The 20932-nt window shown below is 53.2% G+C and overlaps 1 protein-coding gene across 7 annotated transcripts in view; it reads right to left on the bottom strand.

Annotated features, from left to right (window-relative positions):
• Ablim2 (actin binding LIM protein family member 2) overlaps positions 1–15792 on the bottom strand; it is a 125650-nt gene extending 109858 nt beyond the window's left edge. For 6 of the 7 annotated variants that reach the window (XM_028882305.2, XM_028882314.2, XM_028882309.2 and 3 more), the window contains exon 1: positions 15623–15792. In XM_028882305.2, the coding sequence (XP_028738138.1) occupies positions 15623–15632 (10 nt within the window). In that variant the 5' untranslated portion in view covers positions 15633–15792. The remainder of the gene's footprint in view (positions 1–15622) is intronic. The other variant, XM_028882298.2, reaches the window with a different exon arrangement.
• Positions 15793–20932: the final 5140 nt, after the last annotated feature.

Below are 20932 nucleotides of genomic sequence, written 5' to 3'. Positions count from 1 at the left end.
TCAATGGTGCTCAGGTCACCTGGCTTCTCCTTGTCTTCCTCACCTCTACCCCTGCTCCAGGGTTGGGGACCTCCCTGGACACAGCCTCCCAGGCCCCCCAGGGCTGGGAGGTCTCAGTGTCACGTACAAGTACAGTGCCCAGGAATGCAAAGACAGGGAGCTCAAGAGGCAGATGGCACAATGGAGCTACTCCAGGACACCCTCCTGCAAGGGTGCTCTTCTCCCACTCCTTTGTCTCTCAAGCTCCTATTTGATTGCATACCACCTCCTCCAAGCAGCATGCCAGGATTTCACTGAGGTCAGATTCTACCCACAGCCTCCTTGAGACGTTCTTTCTCACCATGTATAGTCAACATCTTGTTTGTCTTTCTCAGTGGCTGAGGGCTTCTGGAAGAGGAATGGCATCAGGGACAACTCTGGCCAGGGGTTGACGCAGAAGTGATTCTACCAGCATATCTCAAGTCACTGTACTATACTGGCTGTCTCAGGGACCAGTTGCCTACAGGACACTGTGCGGGGAAGGGGGCTACCTCTGCAGAAGGCTGAGATCTGGAAGACACGCCTCCTGGTATCTGTCACATCAGCAAGTGCCATGTCCTCCTTCGGCACACGGATGGAAGACTCAGCTCAAGGGGAGCTGCTGTGCCCAGCTGGCTGCCCACATCAGACAAGTGCCCTGCTAGCTTGAGCTGCCCCTGATCCCAGACCCCAGCAGAGCCCTGTTGAGACCCACTGAGCCTCGGGGTGGGTAGGGGGACTTGGAGTCAGAAAGAGGAGGTGTCCCAGCTTAGAGCAGACCACCAACGGGAAGGAAGCCTCAGAGCCCCTGACGTGGAACAAAAATCACCCCCAAACTCCAACTCTGGTCAGAGGCACTATCCAAGGTGCCAGCCATGGGGCTGCAGGTCCCATTTCAAGTAAAATCCGGGAGGATTCACCTTTCCATAGTGTGTGAAGCACACAACACACCAGTACCACAATGACTGAAGAACAGGTGCCCCTGGCCCTGAGCACTGACTCTATCTGTGGGACAGGGTGGCTGGAGAGAGGAAGGGATCTATGCAGAAGGATAGCCCAATGCTGAGCGTCACTGGGAAGGCTCCTCTCTGACTCAGTGTGCCCACCTATAAAATGGGTGAAGCCTCAGGGAGGAGAGGTTAATGCTCTGCTACTGATGGCCCGTATACCACCAGCTCACCGGCAGTCTGCTTCATCCATGAGAGGGACACTGTTAGTTACTTCAAATCTGGTACCCCACCTGTATTTCCCATTTTATTCCATTTGACCCCAGCCCACGGGCAGATGCTACGAATGTTCAGGGCCCGTCTTCCCTCCCTTCCTCAGTAAATCCAATCTAGAAACTCCCTCCCAGATGTGCCCCGGGTCATTCTAGGTCCTACCAAGTTGACAGGCAATATTAACCATTACAGCCAGCTTCTTTCAGACATGGGGCTGCTGCCTCCACTGGCATTAGAGCTGGCAAAGCATTGTGGGAGACACACGTTCCTGGCCTGCAGGTCTGAACCCCACTGCCCAGCCCTACCTGCCACATGACCTTAGGCAGGCCACACTTCCTGTCCGATTGGAGCACGATGCTAGCAAATGGGAGCAATGCCATCACACCACTGGGATTTGTAGAGGTCGGAGGTCATGCCTGCACGTGTCCCCAGAGTACCCAGGGCTCTCAGGTGCCATAAAACACAGGCATCGATTGCTATGAGATAAAACAATGGCTCCCTGAGGATCCGGCCGGTCAACAGCCAGGGTTTCTGAGGTTGCCACACCCAGGGTATATTTAGCTCTCTGCTGAGGCCCTGCCAGGTGTGAGCATTCCATCTTGGCCAAAGACGCAGAATTTCAGAACAGCAACTAATTTCTCATCAACAACGTGGAGTTCACCCCTGCACAGAAACCCCTCCTTCATTCATGAATGTGGATAAAATCGTCACCCGAGGTCACATCACACATGCGGTTGGATTCCTGGGCTGGCAGCAGGTCAGGTGTCACTCAGCCCTAGCTCTGCAGTGAGTGGAGAATGCCAGCTGGGGAGGGGAAGGCTCTCTAGGGGAGCATCCTTGAGACAGATCTGGGCAAAGTCATCACGCACACAGAGCTAGGAGTACAGGAAGGGTTGCTATAATGCCGTTATCTCTTCATGGATTTCCCTCTAATGTGCTTGTCTTAAATATCTAAGACACCACTGTGTACAAATGTATATCCTAAATTTTGACTCTATACCGGCACTGACATGCATTCTACTAACCCCTCATTATCATTTCAATGAGTGCACAATATTCCAGCCTTGATCAGACGTTCTCAGAGCTGTCCAGAGATTCCTGGTAGTCCTCAAGAACCTCTTAGGACTTAGTAATGTCAAGACCATTTTGCTACTAAGACTAGGATGTTCTGGCCATTTGTTGATTTTGATACCATGGTAGTTTGAATGAAAATGGCCCCCATAAGGTCATAGGGACTGGGACTATTGGGAGGTGTGGCCTTGTTGGAGTAGTTGTGGCCTTGCTGGAGGAGGTGTGTCACTAGGGAACAGCTTTGAGGTCTCAGTAGCTCAAGCCAGGATTAGTGGCTCACTGTCTCTTCCTGCTGCTTGTGGATCAAGACTGTAGAACTCTCAGCTACCTCTCTAGCACCATATCTGCCTGCATACCATCGTGCTTCCTACTGGGGATGATAATGGACTAAACCTCTGAACCTGAAAGCAAGCCCCAGTTAAATGCTTTCCTTTATAAGAGTCGCCATGGTCATGGTGTCTCTTCACAGCAATAAACTAAGACATATACTGAGTGTTCTCAAAAGGTGCATGCGTTGAAGGCTTGATCCACAGGGTGGTCCTATGGGGAGGAAGAACCCTTACGAGGAAAGGCCTAGAAGGAGGTCCTTGGGTCACTACGGTTAAGCTCCTGTCTTGATCTTTTGTCCTGTTGATGTGATGCGATACTCTGAAAAAAGCAACTGAAGTGTTTGTTTTTGTTCACAGCTTAAGGTACAGTCCACCACAGTGGGAGGGGATGGTGGCAGGAGCTTGAGGCCACTGGTCACATCGCATCCACAATTATCAAACAGAGAGAGATGAGTGACCATCAGTGATTAGTCACTTTCTCCATTTACACAGTCCAGGACCTCTCTGTCGAAGGTGAGTCTTCCCATATCTACCAGCATAGATTATCCCCCACAGCCCCATCTCCCTGGTGACTTTAGATGACTAAAAGAAACTGTCACAGCCTCAGAAGCAGTAAGGTCCCCACCTCTCCACTTCCTCTTGCTTCACCGCTATGAGATGAACTGTTTTACTCTTCTACAAAATGTCCCACTGCCACCGTCGACAACCTATCAGAGGCCTAAAAGCAATGGACCTGCCCCTTGAGGGACTGGTATCTCTAGAACTCCAGATCCAAATGGGCACTTTCTCTTCATACGTTAAACGTCCCCGGGTATTTTGTGATAGCAACAGAAAACTAACGGAAGTTTATACTAAGAGGTCAAGTTGTTGCCTGCAATTGTGCCTGAGGAGGAAGAAGAGCCTAGGGGCTGAGGAAGGAGTTTGGAAGCATCTGGAGGAACAGGATAGAGGAGACCTGGGAAGCTGTTGGAAGAGCTCAGGGGGACCATCCTGGGGAGCTCAGAAGATGAGACGCTACAGGAAATGGACACAGTGGAGTCTTTGCTGAGGAGGATTCAGATGGAAAGGGGATTCTACCCGGAACTGGGTCAGAGGTCTCCTTGCTAGACCTCAGTAAAGAATATGGCTGTATTTTCCAGCACCCCGACAGAATGTGGGAGGAAGGGCAGAAGGACAGGCTAGTTTATCTGACAGAAACCATGTCATGGCAACACAACATTCAGGCTTTGGCATGGGCACCACTGTAGTGTGGTAACTGCCAGCTACCTTTAGCCAGATTAACAAGAATGAGGAGCAGAGAGGAGCAAAGCAGAAAGATTTAGAAACTTCCGCTTGACTATAAAGAGCCTATGTGAAGCTTTAGCTGGTGGGTGTGGCTGCTAGTTCCAAGGCACATGACACTCAGGGCTCTTGAGGGACAGGCGAGTGACCACAGAGGCACCACGGGCACAGAAACTAGAGGTGTACAAGAGCTGCCTCAGAGAACTTCCAGGACAGAACACTTTCTTGAACGAGCACTTGGGTGCCCTGTGTGCCCCAGCCCTAAATTCGGCCAACAAGGCATCCAGAAGCCACCTCAGCAGTTGTGGTCCAAGCCAGCTTTGACACAACCTCCCACCCCTACTCCCTGGCTCATAGATCTTGAGCTGTCCACGAGGGGCTGGCTGCACAGGGGTACAGAATGTGGGGTCATGGGTCATGATGGCTTTCACTGGCATGACAAAGGAAGGCCCCCAAAGGCCAGGCCAAGTGCTACCGGACTGGAATTCCTACAAACAGCCTCGAAAAGAGTGCTGCATAAAACCACACACTGAAGCTGTAGCCTGTGATGTCCCCACCTCAGGACCACACAGATGAAGAGATGCGGAGGGAAGCTGCGGGTGGAATAGAAACCCATCAGAGGGGGGCCAGGGTGCTACAGCCAGCAAGCCGAGGTGGCAGGGATGCCTATCCCGTCAGGGGCCTGCATCCTTCTGCAGTGCACCTCAGATGGCAACCATGCAGATTCAGGGTTTCATGTCTGCTCTGCTGTGTTCTCGTCTTGCTGTGAGCCAATATCTCCTATTTTCCTATTCCTCAATTTTAAATTAGAATGTTTACCTAAGAAAGTATAATTTTCTTTTTAAAAAAAATTATGGGGGCTCACAGCTTAGTATTTTTGAGTCTCAGAAGCTTTGAACTTGGACTTTTTGTTTTTTGGTTTCTTCTTCTTTTTTGTTTTTTGTTTTATTTTGTTTTTCAAGACAAGGTTTCTCTGTGTGGAGCTTTGGTTGTCCTGGAACTCGATCTGTAGACCAGGCTGGCCTCAAGCTCAGAGATCTGCCTGTCTCTGCCTCTGAGTGCTGGGACAAAGGTGTCTGCCACCACTGCCCAGTTGAACTTGGGCTTTTTGTTTGGTAGATCTTGTTTTTATTTTGAATTTGGACTTCCAAGAAGCACTAGGACAGGATGGACATGTTGGGTCTTGGGAATGGAGGCATGTCATCTGCACCTTGAGAGGAACATGAGGCTTTGCATCATGCAGGGATGTTGTGACAGTTTGCTTTGGTTTTGTTCATTGGTTGGTTTGGTTTGGGTTTTGTTTGTTTGTTTTATTTTTTATTTATTTATTATTTTTCTAAGGCCCCAGTGAGGAAGGCTAGGTCCTCAGGTGGTACTATTGGGAGGTGGTGGCATAATCTTTAGGGGGTGTGGCCAATGGAAGTTCCGGCCACAGGGAGTGTGTCCTCAAAGCACACAGTGGAGCCCTAGCCTCCTCCTTATCCTCTTCTGCTTTCCTGCTACAAACTGAGAAGAATTACTCTGCCATGTGCCCCCACCATTGGACCCACACCCCACCAGGGGCCTGAAAGCCCTGGAACCCCCATGGAGGGGCACTCACGGAAGCATTTTCTGCTTATACATGATTGCCATGGGTCCTTTCTGGTGGTGACAGAAGCTGACGGTCACCCTCACTGTCTCACGTGATATCACAGAACCAGACATCAGAGTCTGGTCACACTGTCTGGGAAGCCGGGTGCTAAGGAGAGTCACAAATCTGCAGAGTGAATTCCACACTCACTAACTATGTTCATGGGTTCACGTGAGAGCGTTTATTACACTTTTAATTTAACAGCTTTTTAAAAATTCTGTATTTTAATTTCTAGCTCAGCAAATAACCTTAAGTGCAACCCACAGAAAAGCACTTCAGGGTCCTCGGCAGTGCTGGGTCCTGGGGCCCTGGGAGCTTGAGAGATGCTGCTGGAATGGACAGTGGCTTTCTTGGCCTATGGTGTCTGCTTGGATGGACAGCAGATGACATCACCCTCCCTCCCTCTGATGCCCCGCCCCCAACCATACTCAGAGCCACTCCTCAGCAGCACCTCCCGAGGCAGCACCCAGATCTCAGAAGTCCTAGGTACTTCAGGCTCAGTATGCTTCCCTGCTTCTGAAGAGACAACCCTGTCTACTGACTTTGGAAGTGGCAAGCCCAAGGCACACGGGATGTTTAAATTTAGTGAATTAAGAGAAACATCCTTCACTCTATGAGAAGTCATTCTCACAATCTCAGACTATATGTGTACCACAAGAGGAGATGTACCCACCCCAACCACAGACTGTTCCAAAAGATGTCAGTTTCTTCCTCAAAATGTGGAAATATGGTACTTGTGGGGGTAATGGGGGTTTTGTGTTTTGATTAAGATGCCATGAAGTTAAAATCCATGTCACTCAGGACTGTCCGGGTGACATAACAACTGTCCTTATGAGAAGGAAGCCGAGGAAATTTACATACTCAGGTCACCATGGGAGGATGGAAGAGAGGGTGGCAGGCCCTGGCCTTAGAGATTGCAGTGATGTGGCTACAAGCCATGGAATGCAGACAGCCACCAGATCAGAAAGAGACATGCACTGACTATCCTAGAGACCGTGGGAGGCACAGCTATACAACTGATGTCAGCCAGGCTTGGCCACTGGCATCCCAAGCCACTATTCTGCTTGTTCCACATGGCTACCAGGGACAACAGCCAGAGCACCTCCCTGGACCTTGGCTCTGTGTTACAGTTTCCAGGTGACCAGGACCAGCAGGGATCATCTCCCTTCACCATGAGCATTGAGAGCCAGCCAGGTCCCATATGGGGAGGGGGGGCGGGGTATGAGAGCCCAGCAGGACACAACCAGGCCCAAAGTCAGGGTTGTCTAGTGGTGAGAGACAAGAGTCTCTCCCCGTCCAGCTATGCTGCACTCTACCCTGGGACACACAGAACCACAGTGAAGAATCTCATCTGGCTTCCATCCTCAGAGGTGCCTGGGACACATCAGCCCCACGGGGGTGTTGGGAAGGCTTCCTAGTAGAGTGATGTCCAAGTGGGCACTTATGAATGTGCAGGAGTTGAACCCCATCAAAGCAAGATCCCCCATAGGGTAAAGAGTTTGGGGTGGCCGCAAAGGAGGACTTGAGGTGCACCAAGGCTGGTTCTTTGAGACATCTGCCCTGTTGGCCTCCCGTATCCCGTGGCTCATGACCCTTCCTCCATATTTGCAGCCAGCAGCCCGGAAGCTCCCCTCCTGGCTCTGTTTCGGTTGTTAGTTTTCAATCTCTTCTGACCTGCCTCTCACCAATGCAGACCCACCTGGGTAACCCAGAATCACGTCCCCACGGCGAGGTCCTCATTTAGTCACATCTGAACACTCCCTCTGCCCATGTAAAGCTGACACAGTGACAACTTCCAAGAATTAGGACAGGGGGCCCCCCGGGAACCAGTATCCAGCCCTCACATTATCTAAGAAGGAGTGCATCAGAGAGGGTCAGTAGCAACCCTGGGTTGCACAGCAGCCAGGCCTGACCTGAGTCTTCAGCAGGAAACTCCATGGGTTCGGGGGCAAGGAGGGAGGTGACACTGTCTGTGATAGAGTTGGAAGGCTCTGTGAGCGTGTGGAGCTGGGGCAGGCCAGAACTTGAGTGGAAAGTCGGCAGAGCCCAGATCAATGGTTGGAGGGGCAGGGAGAATATAAGCAGGGTTAGCAGTGAAGACAGAAGAGCTAGCGAATGAAGACTTCCAGAACATCTGGAACAGCTCTGAGCTTGAGTGGGACAGACCTTGATTCCTGGAACAGAGGAAGCCTCACCCCGGCTGAGGCTAGACCCAGAAACACGAGGTGGCAGCATGCCTCAAGGTGACCCCTCCCTTGACCTCTTCCCCTCATTTTTCTCTTCCTTCTCTACCTCTTCTTCCACCTCCTCCATTTCTGTCCCCCTTCTGTCTCCCTTCTCTTCTTCCCTCTCCCCCTTCCTTCCTTCTTCCTCTTCCCTTTCCTCTCCTCCCCCTCCTCCCATATCCTCCCCCCCCCACCTCCTGTAACTCTTTCACCTGTCCCCTCCCCCTCCTCCCTTCTCCCAGCACACTGCCCTGCATCCCTGGGGCACCTTCCATCACCTCAGGGAGTTTTGCTCACCTCACCCAGGACATGTGGGATTTAAGCTCTCCCAACCAGCCCTGTTCCTAGGGGAGTCACTGTCTAGGAGAAAGACCCCAGCTTCTTCGTGGGACTGTGAGGATATTAATATGTTCCCAGCAGGCTGCAGAAGAATCAAGCCCATCACCCATCACCCATCACCCCTGGTGATGCGCACCGATCCTGAGGTTTCCTCCTGCCTCTCCCCCAACATTCTCTCCCTCCAGCTTCCCAGGGTCCCCTCCTAGTGAACCAACAGCACCACCTCCCTTCTGTGCCCACTCAGAACTGAAGCCAAGACCATTAAGGACAAAAAACTGGAAAGTCACAAGTAATCTTGGTGACAGTGAAGTCCTCGGGGCTCTGCTTTTGTGCCTACTAAAGCACCAGTGGGGGAGTGGGGACACAGGCTTGAAGGTGTCATTTGCCATGTCAGATCCTGGGGACACTGAAGTCCCAGGGAATTGTGTTTTCTGAGTGGCAAAGGAGCCAAGTATGAAGCAGGGCCAGCTGCCCCCATTCACTCTCCCAGGGCAGGTGTCAGGGAACCAGCTCCCTATCAAGAACACTCTAAGAGGCTCCGAGGCTCTGGGAGGGAGTCTGAGGCTTGCCCAGCCCTGAGGACGGAATCCTGCAGGGACAGTGGCTTCTATTCCAGCATGCTGACTGGAATCACACTGCCACCTCACTGTCCCTCCCTGCTCCTGTGTCTGAAGATCCCAAGGCCCAGAAAGCTCAACTCAGGAGACATGACTCAACACACCACACGGGCCTCTGCCTCTGAGGATGCTCCACCTGGGCACTCACTCCCTAGAGATCAGCAGTGTAAACAGATCTGCAATGGTGCTGGGCTGAGAAGTGGCAAAGAGAAAGGCACACCGTTAAGTGGCATAAGAGGTAAGCTGACTTCAAGAAGAGGGTGACTTTGGGTGTCCCCAAGTGGTACGGGGTGTTTCAGATGTCCCTACACTCCTACTTCCAAGTATCTACCGGATCTTGACGAATCCCCAAAAGCTGGTGTTATGCCAGTCGGCAGTGGCGTATGCCTTTAATCCAGCACTCAGGAGGCAGAGCCAGGCAGATCTCTGTGAGTTCAAGGCCAGCCTGGTCTACAGAGCGGGATTCAGGACAGGCACCAAAACTACATGGAGAAACCTTGTATCAAAAAACAAAAAACAAAAAATTAAAAACAAAAACAAAAAAAAAGCTGGTGCTAGCTCTGCTCACAGGTGGGTAAACTGAGGCAAAGGGTAGTTGGAGGAACATACCTAACAAGGGGTCCTGGAACCCCACTGTGCCAAAGGGGCCCCTACTGACTACACTCTCCACTGACTACAGACTACCCTCAGATGGGGAACTCTTCAGCCATGGAGCAGGTGGCATGAGACCCCCAATAGCATCCATAGAGTACCTGCTTGAGACACACATGTTCACCACCAGCCAAAAGCCCCCAGGCAGAGAGCATCCGGGACCAGCCCCTTCACTGAGCCAAACAGCAAAAATAAGGGTCTTAGAATGAAAGCCTCCCCCTCCCACCTGCCCTAATCCTCCCCGCAGAGCCAAAAGGCTGTCACTGTGCATGCAACTCAGGTGCCTCTTCCCTGTCAGACTGTCAGTACTTCCGCATCAGAACCCTAACCCTAACCAAAGCTGAAGGCCAAAATACTTCCCCCAAAAGGGAACATGGTGAAAACACCAGATGAGGAAGACCAGCAGGCACATTTACCTGAAATGATGTCAGCCTCAGAAGCCGACTTCCTGGCAGGCAGGGCCACATACTCCATGGTGCCCCTGTTCTTACCTACAGGTACGCTAAGGTACAAGGTGGGGCAAGAGCTATCCCGAAGTTGCACCAAGGGAGACCCTGGCAGGGCAGGGCTGTGGGAACCAGAGGAGAAGTAGGCATTGTGACTGACCTCTTCAAGTGGACAGTGGACTCTGGAGGGCCAAGGCCCTGCATGCATGAGGCAGGAGTCAGAGCTGTGTATTGAAGGGACCAGGAGTCCAGATGACCTATAGGGAGGCATGTGAGCTACACGTGGTAAGAATCCCTCTCTTGGGATCAGAGCTGTCCAAGTGTGGATCAGTGACCGCAGGGGGAGACTTCACGGAAGGCAGAGGAGGCTGCTGGAGATGTATGCCAGCAAATCCTGTACCTGGGAAGTTGGAGCAAGGCTCCCTGGCTCAGGTGAGAAGACAGGTATGCAAATCCCTCTAAGAAGCTCGGAGGTAATGCCCCTGTGCACACAAAGCACTCATTCATATCACCAAGCAACAGAAACTGCCCCAGCTGATGGCCAGGGCACACAGGTGGAGAAGGACCAGACACAATCCACTCCATTAGGGCGACACAGGGCAGCTGGGCCCCTTGGGGTTCAAATTCCAGCCCCTCCACTAACCAATCCTGTGACACCAGGTAACTGCTGGGACATGCAAGGCCTCAGTTTCCCTCTGTGTGAGGGAACCCCAGCACTAGCCCTGTGAGGTATGAGGAGGATACAGGAGAAAGCAGATCCCCAGTCTGGCCCAGGGCCCCGAGGAAGTGCCCCCATGAGCATGGCTGCTGAGGTGACATACAAGCCTGTCTGTCGTGCCTGGGTGCTGCGGATACCCTAGAAGCCCTGAGCTGTGTGGTGGTGGAAACATTCCTGTAGTAAACAGAGATGAGACACTCGAGTTACTCTGCAGGGACCAGCAGCCTTGGGGTTCTCCGCAGCAATTTAGTTGAAGCCCAACGTGCTCAAAGCAGCCTAGAAGCCCCCATCACAGCACATGATAGTGACTAAATCCAAGAGCTGCCACTGCCTGTCACAGTGTCTTCCTGCAGTGGCCGTTTTACCTGCTCTTTGAAGCTCTGCCAGGAAGCTGGCAATGGTACCAAGTGCCCAGCACCCTCAGTCTCCCAAGACCCTGATACATGATCGGGGAAATACAGAGGACGGCAAGAAGCCAGTCCAGGAGGCCCAGCTCCAGAGCAGGTCCCACCACACCTCCGATGAGGCTGGTACAGCCCCAGGAAAGCACGAGGAAGGCTACAAGGAGCCCGTGCAGAGGACAGCCGCAGACTCTAAAGCAGGTGGGCACGAGGCCAGCATCCCTGAGTCCCAACAGCTGCCAATGTCAGCAACTGTGGCCTGGCCTGGCCCTGAGAATAGGCCATGGCCCCTTTTAAAGGGCCAGTGACAGGACAGGGCCTTCCTCAGGGCTAACCCTCTTCCCTCTGGCCAGTTCAGAGCTCTCCGGTGTGGGCCAGGGTAATTTAGGAACACTCAAAGGGTCACAGGACACTCCCTTTCCTGGGATACCAGAATGGACTTCCCAATCTTTCATCAGCTTCAAATCTAATTCTAGAAAAGACCACCTCATTATCAGAAACTTAATTTGGGGTAGCTAGCTGAGGAATTAACCTTGACCATCATAGGAAATAAAGTCAGAGTTTGGGGATACAGAGCATAAGGAATCAGAGAACGTCAGTCCAGTTCACGGTCCTCAGAGTCCTGACCAAATGTGACTCCTGACACATTTCAGGGTTAGGGGGATTCATCTCTGTTGTACCTCACCCACAGTGGAGTTGTTAGGAGAGATGGGACCCAGTGTCTGCCCGTACTCGGCTCCACCCAGCCATGGACAATGAGGTGCCCGTCTGTGCTCTGTGCAAAGGGCAGTGACTCCTACAGAATGGAACATCCCATTTCTCTGCAATCATGGGTTTCCAAAGCCATGTACACCGCCCCCAGAATGAAAACAACACTGTTTCCTGCTTTGGACTCTATATCCCGTTACAAAGAAGATCGGGCAGTAATGCCACCTCAGACATGCTGGCCTTTCTTCCTTGTGTGGGAGTGCTGAGTTCACATGCAAGATGCACTGTGTATTGATCTTACTTTATGTGTACAAGTGTTTTGTCTGCATGTATTTGTGTGCACCACCTGTGCCCCTGGTGTCTGAGGAGGCCAGAAGGGCCATCAGATTCCCCTGGAGATGGAGTTACAGAAGCCTGTGAGCCACCATGTAGGTGCTGGGAATCAAACCCTTGTCCTCTGGAAGAGCAACCAGTGCTCTTAACCATTCAGCCATCTCTCCAGCTCCCCTCTGCTGCCTTTGTTTGTTTGTTTGTTTGTTTGGTTGGTTGGTTAGTTGGTTGGTTGGTTTTTTGAGATAGGGTTTCTCAGTGTAGGTTTGGGGCCTGTCCTGGATCTCGCTCTGTACCTCTTTAATGAAATTGGTTTTCTTAAACATTTTCCGCTAACACTGAGAGGTCATCATATCCTCTGTCAATGCTTCCCACACACACCTAGGATGCAAGTTTCAAGAAACTGATAGTTTCCTCACATTTTTGTTTGCTGCAAAGTCTCAGAGCCTGGAGCGGCGCAAGCATACGGTAGGTACCTAGTAAATATTTCCAGGATGAAGGCATGATATCTGGTATTGTTTGTTCCCCACCGCGGCTGGTGACCTGCTCTGGTATGTTAGTGGTACCCAGGCAGACAGCTTGTGGCCACACACTGCCCACTCCTGGGATAGGAGGAGCAAGTGCCACATTCCAAGTGTGTTAGATAGATGTACCAAATACTCTCCTTGACCCTGGATGGGTGCTGGTCCTTCTCCAGGCCTCATTGTCCTGTGTGGGGGTGGGCACATCCGGAGCATCCTTGGGTCCCTTCCAGCTGCTTACACAGAAGCCATGGCAGTAAACGGTGGCTAAGCCAGGCTCCCATGCCTCCACCTGTTATGAGCTGAATCCACACAGTATAGTCCTGACCCCCACACCTTAGACTGTGGCTGTATGTGGAGAAGAGGCTTTGACAGAGGTCATGAAGATGGAATGAGGTCACTCTAATGCCCTCATCCAATCAGCACAGTGTTCTTAGAAGAAGAGGACATCAGGACACAGACACACAGAGGGACAAATCTGTGAGGACATAGGGAGGGAATGCTGTCTACAAGCCAAGGAGAGAGAATCAGTCTGCTGATGCCTTGATCTTGACTGTTTGGGCTCCAGCATTGTCCAAAAATAAATTTCCCCATAAAGCCCCTGGTCTGTGGCACCTAGTTATAATATCAAACACGCACAGACACAGACATGCGCACACGCACATGCCTGCCTGTCTTTACCTCAGCTCAGCCAGGTCTACAGCTACCTCCAGGGACATCTAGGCTTAGCAAGTACACAGGCCTTACTCAAGTCCCAGTGCCTGTTGGCGGCGCCAGCACAGGATCCATCACGTCCACTCCTGGTTCAGATGTCTTCCTAGCCCTCTTACCCCACTGTGGTCACATGGGCTGCAATGCAAAGAAGCGACCTCTGCTCCCAAGACCACCTTACAGCCTCGCTGTGTCAAGACTGGCACTGCACACATGGCTATAGAGATCCCTCCAACAGCTGGGGAAACTGAGACACGGAGAACTACACAGCTAGCATGTTGGGTTCAGATCAAGTCCTGTCTGCCATGGAGCATCATCTCCTTCCTCTACCTTGTTGCAGTGTTCGGTACGGTTTTCCTGGCCACTTGAGATCAACAGGCAGCCACAGCCAGAGTGGCAGCCACAGGCCTCAGTGTCACACCAGAACCAGCATGGAGAAGCACTGTGCTGTCAGACCCCAGCAGCACCCTCCCTATCCTCACCACAACTGGGAAGGAACTTCTAGCCTAGGAGGTTGTACAGGTTGCCAGGCACTCCCATCACCTGCCCATCTGGGCATGGTCAGGACCAGTATTACTCCATGAAACCTGTCTGCTCCAGCTTCCAGGTTCCCGGGGGAGGCACAGGGGAGTCTTTCCCTGTAGTCAATGAAAGCTCCTGAGCTGCCAGTCATACACAGCAGTCACACACTAGGACCCATGTGCCTCTGTCCACTCTCCTCCACTGTAAGTGAGGGTGACTCACCACTGTGCATACAATAGGCTACTCAGAGCCAAGACATAAGAGACAGGTGGGCCAGACAACACTTGAGCTCCATTTCCAAAAGGAACCCAGGGGACCCAGCCACGACAATGGCCATCCACACTCCTGAGGGGCTGCTGTGCACAGGGGTTTCCTGCTTAGAGGGGATCTAAAGTTCCAGACGAGCAGGCCGAGACTGGGAAGATGCCCCAGGGCCAAGACTACCAGGCACACGCCATAGCTCAGAACCTAGTCTCCTTGCCATGACAACCCCAGCCCTCCTTCCCCCGGGACAAAAAGTACAAATGTAGGGAGTGGGCACCTGTGCTCCCTCTGAGGGCTCCTGTTTACGGGAGGGCCAGAAGTATCAATTATAGTCTGAAAGCATGAAATTACCCTACATGCACCCAGCCATTACCTCCACCACCATTAGATAAATGTCTGGAGGGCCTGCCAAGTCTGAGGATGCCCTCCCCATCCACCCCCAGGTCACAGGTTGGCCGTCTCAGGAGGGATCCCGCTTTCCGTGCCACTTGCTTAGTTACTCTCAACAGCCACTGCGGAAGTTCCTCCTCTCTTGGCTAGGAGGGAGAAGGGACAGTCTCCTGGGAGGAGGTACTCCAGGCTAGGAGCCCACAGTGAGCTGTCCCCAAGCTCATTCCCTCCCTGTCCACTTTCTCCCAGAGGAAGCAGCTGTACCTATTGGTTTATGCAACATGGCCAAGGGCCACACTGCTGTCAGTAGCAACTTGGGCTTGGAAGGAAGCATGCTGGAATCAAGGAGCCCTGGGTTCGAATCTCTATCACTTGCCAGAGCTCAAGTCATTGAAGTCTGGCCATAGCTCCTGAAAATGGAGGCCTGCCCCTCTCTGTTGGGGAATGCAAGGATCAGCCCTCCCCACAGGCTACATTCATGAGGATGTCAGATGGGTGCATCCTGAGGTGATGTGCAGACGCTACCGCGTCTGAGCCAAAGCCTTCCAGCTCTAGATCTCAGTTTCTCTCTGAGCACAGGCGCTGCTGGGTTGCAGGGACCTGGGATTTTCCAGCATCGCACAGAGGCTGTCAGATCCCTGTGGGTGGGTGCGGCGGGAGAGGCAGGGCCGAGACGCTCAGGACTGAGGAGCTGGAAGGACAACGCGCACAGACAGCGCCGGGACTGACACACATAGAGGCTCTGGCACTCAGATCTGCAGCGGCGAAGCCAGGGCGCTCAGGGTCTGCCAGACGCCACCACCCAGGCGCTGCGGGAACCGCGCAAGGGCGGAGTCCCCTGCTGCAAAGCCCCGCCTGTCATCACACCTCTCTCCACGGTTAGGACTGCGGTGACCCAGGGCCCCTTAACAGGACCCAGGTCCCTTTACTGAAGCAACCTGGGACCCCCACGAGAAGCAAGGAGTGGCGCCTGCCAGACATCCCTGCGCAGCTACCCTAGCTGGCACTGTGGGTAGGAATCCTGGCGCACGCCACGGAGCTCCGCGACCCGGGTTCAGGGGCAGGGGCTGAGGGCCGGCCTTTCTGGGCTGCAAACCCTGGAGCAAAAGTTGGGTGGAGCCGCTGGGCTCAGGGCTCTGCACTGCAGGTGCAGCCTGATTGCCACCCAGTCCTCAAGACTCTGCCAGGGCTGCAGCTCTGTGCCGGCGGATCCCCAGTCGTAGCACTCACCTGCACTCATGTCAGCGACAGCTCCTAGTAGGGCGGTCCCCGCGCTGCGACAGCCCGACAACCGGGCCCGCAGGTGCGGCGCTCGCACGATCCTCCGTGCGCCCGCGGCCAGACGCTCGAAGCACAGTACCCTCTGCCCGCAGCGCCACCGCAGCTCGGGGCTCCCGCCCCGCCCCCTCGCCCCGCCCCGCCCCTCAGCTAGGCCCCGCCCCTTGTCGAGCCCCGGGAGGGTCGCACCCTGGGAAGTGTAGGCGCCGCGCCCCCTCAGCCCGCCTGCGTGCCACCGCAGTTGGACGTGAGGACTACAAATCCCAGCAGGCTGTGCGGTGCGCGCAGGCGCAGGCTGGAGGCAGCTCAGGTGCCCTCCCGCACCTGCTTCTGGAGCTCTGCAGAGCTGTCAACACAATCTAAGCGAGACCAGGGGGACTGTGGCTCGTCTCAGTATCGGGATCGCGGAGAGGAGGAGCAGGGAAAAGCGATCTTGGAGTAACTCTCCTGGAGTGATGGGAGGCCTCGGAACCAGATCTTCCCTTCCAAGTGCACAGAAAGGGGGAAACTGAGGCGGGACGGGGAGGGGGTGGATAGAGGAGGGGAAGCAGACCAGGAGCAGTCTTTAAATGGCACACACACCCAGGGCGAGGTCCTAACGGGTTGGGATCCCGGCGCAGGTGTCCGGACTTCAGGGCTAAGCTGTTGGCCACCTCGCCTTACGCGCCAGGCGTCGGTCTTACGGCTCGGCTGACGCTGGGCGGTGCACACTGAGGAGACGCTGGCACGTCCTGCCCTCTCGCCATCCTGCCCACACGGTGACCGATCCCCTTGTGACGTCAGGCGTCCAGTGCAGGGCGTGGAAACACAGACTGAAAGGAGAGTCTGCATAGGGAGGCGCAGGTGGATTCTGCCGTGCGCCGGTGGTGACAACAGGTGGGCACAAGAGGCTGAGAGGAGACAGGCTAGAGAGAGGAGAGAGCACGGATGCGCAGGGCCCAGAGTGGGAGCATGTAGGACCAGGCAAGCATGGAGAGGCACAGGCCAGGGGCGTTTAGCCCGGGTCAGGGCTGTTCGAAGTAGTACTGAGGCAAGAGCAGAAATTCCTCCCCACAAAGAGCAGGACTAACTCTGGGATCTCATGCCCAGAAAACCAAATCACCCATGAAGTTGATAACCAAGGTAGGGCTGAACCAGCTGAAACTTATCCTTGCACAGAACCCTGCCGGGCTGGATTTGACTTGTATCAAATCAGTTTATTTGAATAGATTACATCTAGACTTCTGAGTCTGCAGGGCTGTAACCCAAGGGTGACCTCAGCCACTTGCTTTCTCTCGGTGCCTCGGTTTCCTCACCTTTCCAGTCACAATGACTGACTGCCCTTGGGTTAAATTGGTAATACAAGGAAAACTGCTCAAAGCTGCTAGCCTAGAGCCAATGCTAAATAAACAATAGTCAAGATGACAGTGGTTTTGACCAAGGGGTAGATGTGGGCCATCACCCCCTCAAAGAATGGCCCAGTCTCACAGGGATCCATTCATGATTTCGGTCAACAATGACTAGGGAAAATCAAGTCCCATGATTCACTGTTGGTAAGTCCTACTGCTGCTGTTTGAGCTACCTGCCTGGAGAGGGCGCCAGAGGCTTCAAGAGGACACAGGAAGCGCTCAGCATCCTTAACAGGCAGAACCCAGCCCTGTCACTGACCACTGAGACTGGGGGCAGATGCACATCAGATGTGGGAGACACATTCTTGAATATCCAGCCTCCAGACCCATGAGCCAAACAGACCTCTGTTTTTAATAACCTCCCTGGCTCAGGTGTGTTGTCACAGCAACAGAATATGACCTAAGAGAGGACATTCAACTTGGCTAGGCTCTCTTTCTGGAAAACCCTTGAGGGAGGAGAGCTTTTCTAGGCACCAGGGCACCAGGGGAAGGATGGGTGTGGCCCAACTCCTGGGTCTGCTGGCAGCTTCAGGATGCATCATGGTCTGTGCCCTTTCAGCGAGGATCTGTCTGGACACTGCTGCCTCTTACAAGATCTGTCTTCTTTGGGATTAGAAAACATTTAAAGACAAGAGCATCCACATTCCCCCTGTGTTCTGACCCAGTGTTCTCCTAACTTGGAGCCTGGGCTCTGGGGAGATCTCTTGTGTTATCAGGCCTAGATGTTGGAGCTGATAGACCACTCAAAGTCATGCCCGAAGCCAGTAAAGAAGGCGGCAGGGATGGCCGGGCGGTGGTGGCGCACGCCTTTAGTCCCAGCACTCGGGAGGCAGAGGCAGGCAGATCTCTGTGAGTTCGAGGCCAGCCTGGGCTACCAAGTGAGTTCCAGGAAAAGGCGCAAAGCTACACAGAGAAACCCTGTCTCGGAAAGAAAAAAAAAAAAAAAAGAAGGCGGCAGGGTGCACAGGAGACAGGACAGAATTGTCACAGCCCTCAGTGGGCCATAGGGACATCCAAGGGTGCTATGTCACTTCTACCCTTAGGAGAGTAACCTAACCATTGGCTATGGGTGTAGGTTACTGGGGGACGAGGCACAGGAGAAATAGACAGCTCCTGACCTGTGGCCTCGTTGGTTCTGAGTGTCAGGACCAGTCACGGCTTTCTCTTGAGCAACAGGTTATAAACTTGAGTGTGTTCCTGGAAGTGTGAAGATAAAAGATGAGGGAACCAAGTGAAGTTGATGCTTACATCTGGATCCAGCAGTGCACCTGACGAGCTCAGCCTGTCCTGCCATGTCTTGAAGGAAGCTTCTTCATAGTTGGGGCTTATGAGGCTTCCAGAGACACATGGGCTGTGGCTATGATGAGGGCTTTTTCTTTTTCCATCAGTGCCCAGAGGACAAGACCAAGGCTCTGCCATGCTGCATGGCCTTTGCTTTGCTTCAAAATGAAGAGCATTTGTTTTGAAAGTATCCACCTCCTTTTTTGGACACGAGGTCCCCAGAAATATAAAAGGTAACAGGTGGAGCCCCAAGTGTCAGCCTCATGGAGACAGCAGGTAGGGTGATGTCAGATGTGTGGAGAGTGAGACAGACCAGAGGGGCCCCAGTGGCAGCCAGAGTTGGACAGACCTCACACGGGGCTTGGCTGAGGGTGTAGAATGGAGAGGATGGGTGTGAAACTGTACCTGAGGGGTCAAGCCAGGCAAGGAAGTCACAGCCAGGGCTGCTGTGCCTCTGTGTCAAGCCCTATGGTTTAGATGAATTGTCTCAAGGGTCCTATCATAACCGTTGTCACCACTACCATTTTAGAGATGGAGAAACTGAGGCATTCACTATTACTAAGTGTACTGTTAGAATGTACCTAGACCTTTTTGGGAAGAGGGAACCATGGGTCATTGGTGCTGTGCCCTCCTGAATCTGTCATTGCCTACACAGGACATAAGAATCTAAGAGCCATACATGAAGTAAATGGTCAAAACAGGAGTTCTGTCCCACCGGACCATGCCTTATGCTCCCCTCTGGCTCACAGGAATGCCCACTCTTCTGGAAAGCACAGGCTAACCCTATGGGCTCTAGTTAAGCTTCCTCCCTGTAGCAGCCTCTCTTGAGCCCTGCTAGGTCAGTGCCCTCCATGCCCAGGGCCTTGCCAATCACTGCCAGGTCACTCCAGAGCCTCAACTTCCATCTCCTGCCCGATTCCATCACCAGCATCAGAACTGCCAGGTGACGTTAAGCCTTCCTCATCTTAGTGTCCACGATGCACCTCCTGGTCTCTAGAGACCCCTGGGGTCTCTAGCCCAGAGGAAAGGGGGCCACTGAACTGTGGGGTCAATGAGTTCCCCACATCGACACCACACTACATAAAAGAAAAGGGCCAGACCTGCCCAGCCCCTTCTAGCCTCCTGTCCCTCTCCCTGGGTCTGAGGAAGTTTCCCTTAACGTGATTCTGGGGAGGGTACCACAAGGCAGCCAGGCTCACCTGGGACCTGGTCTAGAAAAGTGGGGGTCAGGAAATGCAGCAGTGCTGAGTTCCCGCCTGTGGGAGAGCCATGGCAGAGGGAGACTTGCTCTCCAGTGGGAGGACCAGCCTGAGCTGTGGCCCCCACACGGAGCTGAAGCATTGATCTGCTTCACAGCCCAGGAGACAAACAAATGAAATAGGATGTCATTGTGGGCCTTTCCAACCACTCAATAATTTAAAGCCTTGCCATGGGAAACCAGGCAAGAGGCCAGCAGCTAACTCACTTCTCTCTCAAAGGCATCCTCCACAGCCGGGAGGTGGTGATGCACACTTTTAATCCCAGCACTCAGGAAGCAGAGGCAGGTGGATTTCTGTGAGTCTGGGGCTGTCCTGGTCTACACAGCAAGTTCTAGGACAGCCGAGGCTACACAGTGAAACCCTGTCTTGAAAAACAAAACAAACAAAAAAGCAGTCACCATACCAGACAGCTGCCCAGTCACCTGAGTTCTTCCTGCAGAACGGAACAAGGGAAGGATGCAGAAAGGATGGCCTTCGGCCCAGACTGTTCCTATTTCCCATTGCTGCTGATGTGAAGGGATGTGTCGATGCAACAATGTGTCTTCCATCACTGAGTAATCATGGCACGTGGTTGATCAGAGAGTCGGAAAGACACAGAGCATAAGGTTACTTTTGAGAAATAACACACAGGAGGCCCCCAGCTGCTAGCCACTGGATGAACTGGACTCATGTGGCAGAAGCAGAGGAAGAGTTAGAAGCATGTGGGAGGGGGCACTGGATGAACTAGCCAGTGAGGGCTGCGTAACAGATCCCACGAGCAGTGTGGAAGGTGGTTTGAGCCCCTCAGAAATGTGTCTTCTCCCAAACGAAGAAGATGGAAGCTCAAGGCCAGGGTGGCCAGAGGGTTGCCATTTCTGAGGCTACTTTGTTCTGGGCCCCTTCCTTTGGCATATCAGGAGCACCCCTTCTTCTTCTTCTTCTTCTTCTTCTTCTTCTTCTTCTTCTTCTTCTTCTTCTTCTTCTTCTTCTTCTTCCTCCTCCTCCTCCTCCTCCTCCTCCTCCTCCTCCTCCTCCTCCTCCTCCTCCTCTCCTCTTCTTCTTCTTCTTGCTTTGCTCTTCCTCGGTGAGTCTCCACCCACATATCCCCTTCTCGTAAGGATCCAGATGTGCTGGGTGCTGGCCCATCCTAGTTACCTTAACTTTGACATCCTCAACAACTTTGTCACGTGTTGTGATGGCTGATACGGATTGTCAGCTTGAGAGAGTCCAAAGCCACCTCAGCCCCTGTGCATGAGAGGGAGTTTATAGTAGTATGACTGAGGTGGCAAGCACCACCCTGGATGTGGGCAGTGCCATGAGCAGTGCTGGACTGAATAGACAAGAAGCGAGGGAGC

The sequence above is a fragment of the Peromyscus leucopus genome, chromosome 10 (genome assembly GCF_004664715.2).
Source record: "Peromyscus leucopus breed LL Stock chromosome 10, UCI_PerLeu_2.1, whole genome shotgun sequence".
Lineage (NCBI taxonomy): Eukaryota > Metazoa > Chordata > Mammalia > Rodentia > Cricetidae > Peromyscus > Peromyscus leucopus.
This window is presented reverse-complemented; position numbering and strand designations above follow the sequence as displayed.